General features: G+C 34.7%; 3 protein-coding genes across 4 annotated transcripts; all 3 read right to left on the bottom strand.

Moving 5' to 3' along the window:
* Positions 1-2,251: 2,251 nt before the first annotated feature.
* Positions 2,252-3,754, bottom strand: LOC110804114 (uncharacterized). The gene is made up of 2 exons (XM_022009682.2): positions 3,370-3,754; positions 2,252-3,264 (listed from the first exon to the last, which is right to left on the bottom strand). Exons 1-2 carry the CDS (start codon positions 3,663-3,665, stop codon positions 2,376-2,378), a joined length of 1,185 nt encoding a protein of 394 aa, XP_021865374.1. The 5' UTR covers positions 3,666-3,754; the 3' UTR covers positions 2,252-2,375.
* Positions 3,755-3,948: 194 nt separating this feature from the next.
* On the bottom strand, positions 3,949-5,659 carry LOC110804117 (uncharacterized). Its single transcript, XM_022009685.2, has 2 exons — positions 5,322-5,659; positions 3,949-5,150 (listed from the first exon to the last, which is right to left on the bottom strand). The coding sequence occupies exons 1-2, from the start codon at positions 5,627-5,629 to the stop codon at positions 4,283-4,285; spliced, it is 1,176 nt and encodes a 391-aa protein (XP_021865377.2). The 5' UTR covers positions 5,630-5,659; the 3' UTR covers positions 3,949-4,282.
* A 245-nt stretch (positions 5,660-5,904) lies between these two features.
* On the bottom strand, positions 5,905-7,879 carry LOC110804115 (uncharacterized). 2 transcript variants are annotated; one of them, XM_022009683.2, is made up of 2 exons: positions 7,500-7,876; positions 5,905-7,358 (listed from the first exon to the last, which is right to left on the bottom strand). In XM_022009683.2, the coding sequence occupies exon 2, from the start codon at positions 7,049-7,051 to the stop codon at positions 6,503-6,505; it is 549 nt and encodes a 182-aa protein (XP_021865375.2). In that variant the 5' UTR covers positions 7,052-7,358; positions 7,500-7,876; the 3' UTR covers positions 5,905-6,502. The 2 variants fall into 2 exon arrangements, with proteins under 2 accessions (XP_021865375.2, XP_056694095.1); XM_056838117.1 differs by having other exon boundaries at positions 5,908-7,358; positions 7,500-7,879.
* Between the last annotated feature and the right edge of the window lie 2,565 nt (positions 7,880-10,444).

The raw sequence follows: 10,444 nt of genomic DNA, 5'->3' as shown, positions 1-10,444 counted from the left end.
AATCGTGCATCGCACGGGTACTATACTAGTATTAATTAAAGTGGAGATGATGAATATAATTAAGCGCGCACAACTCCAATTCTCACATTCAACTGACTCTCAAGTTGTGTATCATCTTCTTCTTGTGTATGTAGTTTGTCAAACTACCAAATTTATACGTACAGTGTTACTGGTTCCAATGTTTTTACGGTTTTTTCATGAAATGCCCCTGAGGTTTCACGAAATTCACCAAATACCCCTGCGTGTTTAAAAATACATAATATACCCCTATTTTTCCGTATTGTTCATAAAATACACTTGGACTTAACGTCCGTTAGTCCTCTGTTAGCAAGAATTTATGTTTTTACCCTTGTGAATTATTTGGCGCGATTCCTTTGCTTAAATCCTTGTTCATCTGCAAATTTTCGCACTCCACCACTCAACAAACCCAAACTTTCTCTCTCCTCCAACTGAACCAACACCACTCCTCACCGTCGTCACCACCTTCGCCCCGCTACTGTTGACGCTTTTCCAACCTCTCCAAAGATGAGCCCATCCTTCATTTGATTTGTATCAGACCAAATCACCTCATCAATTTTCCCCAACTTTTTTTACTTCGAAAATTTTCTCGAATTATGTTAAAATTCGACGAATTAGGGTTTTAATTTGCATTGATATCTTCTAATTTCATTAACTATTTTCTCCTTTCGAATCTTCAATCAAATAATTGTGATTCTTGAATTCCCCAATTTCTAGGGTTCATACCTTTTATTCGCAAATTGAGTGATTTCCCCCAATTCAATTTTGGTGGGTTTGGTAATTTCTTTTGCAATTTTGGCGTTCCTCAAACATGGATTTCTTGAAGATTTTTAAGCAATTTCGTGTTTGCAAGAATCTGAAAATTGGTGATAGATTCTTGATGCTTTTCTGCGTTCTTCGGTGTTTTTAATCGAACGATTGACCGAATTTTTATTGGTGGTTTGGTAGCAATTAGTGGGTTCATTGCTTGGAGCAAGGCATCCTCATTCCTAAGTCGGCAATGGATCTAATTGAAGTCTTGGTGTTTGTGAGTAAGTCATGGGTGTTGTTCTAAGATGTGGCTATAGTTGGGGGGAATGAAATATCCTCAATTACAACAATTGGTATGAAATGTTACAGCAAAGTGTTGGGTTCAATCATGAATTTGGGTATATTATCGATGTTCAATGGGGTCAGCCTGGGGGTAGCAAACTAGCAATACATCCGAATTCCAGAATCTAGTCAGGTTTCTAAGTAAAATTGTAGTTCAATGTTCAATCAGAGGAGTCGTTTTTACTTCTGGAGTTGAGTAAGAAAATCAAAGGTAGGTTGTGGTGAAAGGAGGGGAAACACTCCCATGTGATTGTTATTTTCGAATCTTTAATATTGAATTATTGATAATGCTCTATAAGTATTACAGTTTAGGTTAAGTATTGCAGTTTAGGTTTAGGGAAAAGCTGCTACACCAGTTTGTCATTCGAGGGCTTTGGATTAGGAAATGGAATAATTCAGGTGTATGCGGACTTCAAAAACCTGTGTGTACATAAGTTATTTTTATTGAATCTTTGATTGGACAAACATAAATAAAACTTTGATTGGACAAACATAGATAAGAAGCAGCAGATAGCATAGTCTGACGTTTGGTTCTTAACACTGGGATGCAGAACTATAAAACGGTGGGAAATTGATACGAAAAGTTTTGGTCATGTTTTCGAATTTACTGGAAATTTGTTACAAACTTCTCTACTTCATTACTACTTTGCTAAGAAAATTAGAAATGCAAACTAGCCGTTATTCAAATTTTGCGGTTTAAAAGCAGTTTGGGTATTTGGTGCAAACACGTTTACAAATAGGTGTATATTATGCAAAATGTTTATAAATAGGTGCATTTGGTGAATTATAAATATGACTTAACGGAGGACTAACGGAAAATCAAAATAGGGGTATTTGGTAAACAATACGAAAAAATAGGGGTATATTATGTATTTTTAAACACGCAGGGGTATTTGGTGAATTTCGTGAAACCTCAGGGGCATTTCATGAAAAAACCGATGTTTTTATCTTTCTGCCTTATTTTCTTTTCTTGGTTGCTCATGATCAGTGGCTGGTTCATAATTGACTTGTTCTGTATTATAACATCACAAATTGACAATTCTCTTTTACCATGTTATTTATTTTGTTATAGCCAGATTGGTACTATATTTCTTTACATTATTACACGCATTGAAAATCATCCATTTAACCAAGAAACTGATGAACAGGAAGGTCAGATTCTTTTAATTCTTTTGTAAGGAAACAACTTGATTTTAACCAAGAACACAGTATATATTTTGGTGCTTAAATATATTAACCATAAGCATAAATGTGAGTGACTAATATTATTCCCATTTGGTCTTAATTTGATGCATGTGCTTGAAATCACAGGTTAAAACCAGAGTTCCATCCATTCTTTTTAGAACAAATCTTTCAACAAGAACATAACACCCGAATCTTGTCCACCATCCAATTCCTCCATACTCTTGTTCTCTAACCATCCTCACTTGTGTTCCCTTTCCATTAACCCATCCAACTCTTTCTTGCTCCCATATCATTCTATCCAATATCAACTTATTCAACCCCACACTTACTTGTTCTCCCCCGCTGTTAATGGTCTGAAACCAAACCACCTTATTATCTGAACTTCTGTCAAACATAACAGCATCCTTTCCACCAATGGTAAACTCTTGTATTCGAAGTATCACATCCATCATCACCTTATTGTTATTATTGCCTTGGTTATAGGTATTATTATCGGTTATGAAAATCCTCTCCCACCTTTGTTCAAGTGTCATCTCATAGTACACTGAGTTCTTCATTTGATCTTTCAGTTTCTGGTCGTGAATGAACATGAAAGGACAGTACCATTTACCTACACAAACAGGTTCTGAAGTTCCGCGAGACAAAGGGAAGTTAAAGCTTGGAAGATGCTTACGGAGGGAGCTATTAAGCCCATTAGCTTCTTCTGTTATGAAATCTTTGGAATTTGTAGTAGATCTTTCGATGAGTGTAGGTGATTTGTTCCTTAAAAATCGCGGAGCATGACCATCAGAGGCAATGGATTTCACTATAAATCCTCTGCTTTTTGTGCAAGTAACTTTCATAGAGTACTCAAACTCAAACTGCTGGTATGTATCTTCAGGATCCAAGGGTCTTGGTACCACATCTTGAATATAGCTCCTACCACAATTTACTCCTTTATCTTCCTCCTTTGAACATGCATATGCTTCTCTATTACCAAAAAATCCAAATTTAATAAGCAAAACATGATAGAGTTTTATAAGAGCATGGTCACCTGTAATCTGTTGATAATTAATACATGTATTATATGCTTACCCTTTGTGCTTCCTATGAGCCTTGACAGCATAATATCGATTAGAAGAAAGTGGCTGGTTGATTACAGGAACAGCAAGGATCTCATGGTCATCACCACTAAGGGAAAAGTTAAGAATCTTGTTAGATGGGAGAGGAAGTTCGTTGATGGCGAGGCTCTTAGACCGGCCAAAGCAGGAAGGCATCATTGATTCATCATCTTGGATAACAAGGTAACCTGAATTTGGACCTTCAGGTGGTGGAACTGAGAGGGAATCAGGGGATTTCTTGTAAAGAGAAAGAGCTCTAGTTACATACATAGTTTTGATTCCAGGTTAGTTTTTGTGTTTTGGTTGTTTGAGGAAGGATTCCAGGTTAGTTTATTATGTATCATCATCTTGCGCATACAGTATATATATAATATATCAAACTTATCTTACAGTTTGTGGTTCAAAGTTTTATTATTTTGCCATATTTTCACTTAGTCAGTCGCTTGTTTATTCAAAGCTCATCACTTAATTGACTTTTTCTGTTTTTGAAGTTAACTAAAAGAAAGAGATGAAATAGTAGTTAGATGATGACAAATTGACCAAGCATGTTGAAGTAGTCATGGCGTACTATTACGGAGTACTACATTTGTTTTATATGATGATAACGTACTTCACTTTAATATTTAAGTGACTTCCTAAACCCAACTTCTCTTTACATAATTAATTTGATCTAAATGTACGCGATGCGTGCTTCACATTTCAGAAACACATGTACGACAACTCATTGTAGATCTAAATCTTTACCTTCTGACTATTTTTTTGAAGGGAAAACACTGAATTCCTAACCTGACATATTTACCGCAACAAACAATAAGACATAGAGGAAAGGAAAGAAGAGAATTTGTATTGTGAACACAAACTGACATATTTACATGCACAAATATGAGTTAGCTCATCCATTTAATCTTCACTTGATGAACGTGATTAAAATCATAGCTCAAAGCAATGCTTCCATCCACCCTTTTGAACACAAATCTCTCAACTAGCAAATAACAGGAAAACATCTTCCAAGAACTAGGTCCTCTATATTCCTCCACTCGAGCTAAATGCACTAGCTTCTCGTTATTATTACACCATCCACCTCTTTCTTGCTCCCACATCATTCTTTCAACAACCAGTGAGCTTAACCCGATTCTACTATCCTCGCCATTGTAGTCCATTGCTTGAAACCATAGCATCCGCGCACCTACCTTGTCACTACTAATTTCTATGGCATCCCTTCCGTTAACCTTGACTCTTTCAGTTGGAATTATAACATCAAAAGCCACCAGGTTTCCTTCACTACCATTGTTTTCGTGATAAAAGATCCTCTCCCATTGTTGCTCGAGTGTTACCTCATAGAACATTGACTTTTTCACCTGATCTTTTGGTGTCCTTTCTTTGATAAACATGAAAGGAGAATACCATTCACCCACCAACAGAACTTTGGAACATTTTTCTGATGGTAAGAAATTTAAGTCAGGAAGACGACAACGTAGAGCATAATTTAGGCCATCTGCTACTCCAAGAGTGAAATATTTTGGTACCGAGTTCCATAGTCTCCACCCTCCATTTCTCATGAACGTTGGAGGATAACCATCAGCTGCGACAGATTTGACGCCAAATACAGAATTTCCCCATTTTGTGGTGTGTGAAAACTCAAACTGTTGATTTTTGTCAGAAGGATTCAACTCTCTTGTTTTGTGATCTCTGACATTGCTGATGCAGAAACAGCTTGTCTGCCTATCTTCCTCTTTTGAACTTGTATAAGCCTCCCTATAAAAGGTTGAAAAAAGACATAAAAATTTAGAGTTTTTTCAGTATTAGTTTTAAAATCTCAATATTCTTTCCAAGAAAATGAAAACAGAAAACTCGAAATGATAAATATATAACAAAAAGGCAAGCTAGACCAGTAGTTGATTACATAATTTTTTAAACCATACATACCCTTTATGCTTGCCTTCATTCTTGATGGCATAATATTGATGGGACGATAAGGGTTGATTAATAACAGGTATCAAGAACAAAGGATAGTTAGTGGTACTGTCATCTTTTTGGTGCTGAATAGTGAGGGACTTGTTCTGTGGAAAAGGGAGATTTGTTGTCAATGTGTTGTTGCACAATCCAAAACATGTAGTTGTTGTAGATTCTTCATCTTGCAAAACCAAATAGCCGGAGTTCGGACCTTCTGGAGGAGGCTGAGCAAGAGCCTCAGGGGACTTCTTATACAGAGACAAAAGCCTTGTCACGTACATTTTTCCTTTAACATGTAACAGAATGTCACAAATTTATGGCTTAATTAATGGAATATTGTTAAGTAGATCCTAACTAAAAGTATAAATTTCTAGTTTCTTTGGGAATACTTGATGAATAGTCTTGTTGTTGATTATAATAATTAAATACTTAATTCAGCCGATTTAAATTAATTAGCTGCAATTGAGAAAGGTAGCATGAATCATGAAGAAAGAGAATATGGTCTAGACTTTGTCCTATATAATGTATTACAACGTGCGTGATTGTTATTAAGGACTGCTCTTGCTGTACAACCTGAAGGAAAGTTCACAAATGAACTTTGATTACAATTCTCTGACATTCTAAGCTTGCACCGTGTAACTCGTAAATTAATAATCCCTTTTTGTCCAGAGTCAGTAGTCATTGGCTTACAAAATCACACAAGATGATGCTGAGAAGTCCTCATGGGTTGTAGGTGTTTCTTTAGATAAGAACATGTACATCTTTTACCACTTTCAGACCATGGAAACAGGAACCTTTAGTACTCTTTAACTTTTCTGTTGATTTTGCACTCTGAACACAATTTCATCTTTCATAGTCTGCACATTGGAGTTGAACAATTTCCCCAATATCCAAGACTAAAAGCCATTCCTCAAAGGAAAAGAATAGGTACATCAGTATAAAAAAGCACCAGAAGTTGAAACTATCAATAAAACCAAAATTTATTTGCACATATATTTACACATACCAGTACTTAAAATCAATGAAGGTACTATATTTACACTTTACAGTTGGAGAAACAACAATTATTCACAGTACGTCTGTCACACCCGCCATTCACCAAACACATAACACTGAACATATCCTCTTGAATAAGTTTAGTGAAGTAGATTCATTCATTCCCATTTGCATCTGATGTTATGAGTATGCTTGAACTCATAAGTTAACACTAAGCTTCCATCTAATCTTTTCAGCACAAACCGTTCAACGAGCACATAACAACTGAGCTTTTTCCACAAATCTGCTCCGGTATATGCCTCTGTTCTAGCAACCATCACTTGCTTCTTTTGGTTACCACTAACCCACCCTACTCTTTCTTGCTCCCACATCATTCTTTCTACTATCACCAAACTTAGTCCTATCCTTGTTTGCAATCCAAACTCACTCATAACCCAAAACCACATTATGTTGCGAGCCTCATCTCTTTCAGAAACAGCATCCATCCAACATATCTTGACAAGTTCAGTAGGAAGTACAACCCGTACACACACTGAATGATCACCTCCCACTTGTTCTCTTCTGCATGAATATATCCTCTCCCATTGCTGTTGTAATGTCATTTCATAGAACGTTGATCTTCCCATTTGTTCCTTCACGGACCCCTCCACAACAAACATGAAAGGACAATACCATTTTCCAACAGTCCTGGGCTGTGAATGCTCCATAGATAACGGGAAATTAAAATCTGGCAGCTGAGACTGAAGTATGGAGTTAAGACCATCCGCCTCACTTATCTTAATCTTGGGCTTTAAGGTTTTGATCCGCCACCCTTTTCTCCTCAAGAACGTGGGAGGACAACCTTAAGGATCAACAGACCTAGCACTAAAACGGCCACTCTTTATCTTGAATATCTCAAACACCTGACGTATGTTGTGGGGGTCGAGTTGTTTTGGCACTTCATCTGAAATATGACCGCGATACAAACAGCACGCCGGTTCCCTATCTTCCTCTTTCGCACTTTTACATGCTAACCTATTCATTTCAGAAAAAAATAAAGCACCTAATCAAAAGTTGGTAATAGTTAATATGTTGAATTACTAATTTATATGCAAGATTACGCTTAGGGGTGATCTAATATAGCTGCCAAAAGCTAATTACAAGTTTACAACTTACCCTTTGTCGTTGTTGTTATCTGCCATGATTACATAGTAACAGTTGGAAGACAAGGGCTGATTGATGATTGGTATGAACAAGGCCTTATTCTTCTCAGTAGAACTACCACCTGGTCCGCCGGATGAATAAGTATAACTGACTGTGAGGACCTTATTTTGAGGAAAAGGCAAGTCCTTAAGCTTGTCATTAAGATATGAGCGGACATCATCTTCACCCTCAAGTAATAGATACCCAGAACCTGGTCCTTCAACTGGTGGTGTACAAAGCAAATCGGGATGACTCCTGTATAGGGAGATAGGCCTTGTCACATACATTTCAATTAAGCTCCTGATGTTCTTGCAAGTTTCTTTAAGAAATTACTTGTGCAACTGTATGACTATGTCACTCATCACGTATTATTGAGAATAAACTCAATTGAAGTCGTCAACATTTTTATGTATCGTTTTTTTGTTAGCAAATTTTTTGCTATACCCGGGTACAGCCAAAGCTGGCTGTACCCCCATCCAAAACGATGTCGTTTTGTGTTGTTTAAAATGAACATTAATATACTGGCACAAAAATGAACATTTACTATTTCGGAAATGAACATTTATTTATTTATTTGGAATGAACATTTACTATTTTGGAAATGAACATTTATTTATTTATTTGGAAATAAACTACAAAAATGAACATTTACTATTTCGGAAATGAACATTTATTTATTTATTTGGAATGAATATTTTCTATTTTGGAAATGAACATTTATTTATTTATTTGGAAATAAACAATATAGGCGCTTGTAAAAACATAAAAGACCAATGAAGTGAACAATTTCATTATGAACATTAACCATATATTTATTGTGAACAAACAAATAAACAAGAAAGAACAAATAATTCAACAAAAAAGAACAAACAATATAAAAAAGAACATAAAATTCCAGAAAAAAGAACAAACAATACAACAATTAGGAACAATTTTATGATGAATTTTAAAGCCAACATGAAAAAACAAACAATACAACAAGAAAGAACAAACACTAGTACAAAAATGAACATTTACTATTTCGGAAATGAACATTTATTTATTTATTTGGAATGAACATTTACTATTTTGGAAATGAACATTTATTTATTTATTTGGAAATAAACTACAAAAATGAACATTTACTATTTCGGAAATGAACATTTATTTATTTATTTGGAATGAACATTTACTATTTTGAAAATGTACATTTATTTATTTATTTGGAAATAAACAATATAGGCGCTTGTAAAAACATAAAAGACCAATGAAGTGAACAATTTCATTATGAACATTAACCATATATTTATTGTGAACAAACAAATAAACAAGAAAGAACAAATAATTCAACAAAAAAGAACAAACAATATAAAAAAGAACATAAAATTCCAGAAAAAAGAACAAACAATACAACAATTATGAACAATTTTATGATGAATTTTAAAGCCAACATGAAAGAACAAACAATACAACAAGAAAGAACAAATAATAAAGCAGATAATTATCATGAACAAACAAATAAACAAGAAAGAACAAATAATTCAACAAAAAAGAACAAACAATATAAAAAAGAACATAAAATTCCAGAAAAAAAGAACAAACAATATAACAATTATGAATAATTTTATGATGAATTTTAAAGCCAACATGAAAGAACAAACAATACAACAATAAGTTTGATGAATGAATTTAAAAAACAACAAGAAAGAACAAATAGTACAACAAGAAAGAACAAACAATACAAAAATAAAGAATAAAAGATGAATGAAGAGTTTAATTATGAACATTAACCATATGATTATTATAAACAAACAAATAAACAAGAAAGAACAATCAATATAAAAAATAACATAAAATTCCAGAAGAAAGAACAAAAAATACAACAATTATGAAGAGTTGATGATGAATTTAAAAAACAACAAGAAAGAACAAACAGTACAACAAAAAAGAACAAACAGTACAACAAGAATGAACAAACAGTACAATAAAAAAGAACAAACAGTCGACAAGAATGAACAAACAATATGAGCGCGTCGTTTTTGAGGGTACAGCCAGAGCTGGCTGTACCCGGGTACAGCAGTTAGCAATTGCAACACTCTAGTTGATCTCAAGGGTTGAAGTTTTGTTGTTTGTTTGGGTGTCCAATTGGGCCTGTTCCCTAAAGCCCACTTTGGCTAATACAACATATATCCCTCTCAAGCGGCTTAAGACCCACTATAATAAAAGCCTAATAATATTTACTCTCTCCGTATTTTAAAAAAATATACACTTTAACCGGCACATAGTTTTAAGAGGGTGAGTTAAATTTATTAAAATAATATGAAAGTGGAGTAATGGGCGAATTATTTATTATAGTAAAATGATGATGTGAGTAAGTGTGGGGACCACAAGAAAGAGAGAAATATTAATATAGTGGAAATGGGGACCAAAATATGTCAAAAAAAGGAAAGTGTATCTCTTTTTAAAATACAGTCGTTTAAGGAAAATAAATTCTTTTTAAAATACAGAGTAATATGTAGCGTTAGTGCACATACCAAATACGTTCATTTATTGTCTTCACACACACATTAACCTAAAGAACTTTCTCTACTCCAAAACGTAGTACTAACACATCGGAGGTAGGGATGTCAATGGGGCGGGGCCGATGCGGATGTAGGTCCCTCCATCCCCATCCCCACCTAAAATTTTCATCCCTATCCCCGCCCCATCACCCATGACGGGTACAAAATTTATCCCCATCCCCGCCCCAACGGGTATAAACGAAAATCCATCCCTGCCCCACATTAAATAAAAAAAAAATGCGTATACTCAATATAACATATATGTTTTGTATATGTTTATTGAGCATGACATATTCATCCATTTACGTATTTAAGTACTTTTTTTTATGGTATATTCCTGTTTTACAAGTTTTGAATCAATTTATGATGATAATCTTT

Source organism: Spinacia oleracea, chromosome 3 (assembly GCF_020520425.1).
Source record: "Spinacia oleracea cultivar Varoflay chromosome 3, BTI_SOV_V1, whole genome shotgun sequence".
Lineage (NCBI taxonomy): Eukaryota > Viridiplantae > Streptophyta > Magnoliopsida > Caryophyllales > Amaranthaceae > Spinacia > Spinacia oleracea.
Note: the sequence above shows the minus strand (reverse complement) of the source record. Positions and strands in the feature narration are given on the sequence as shown.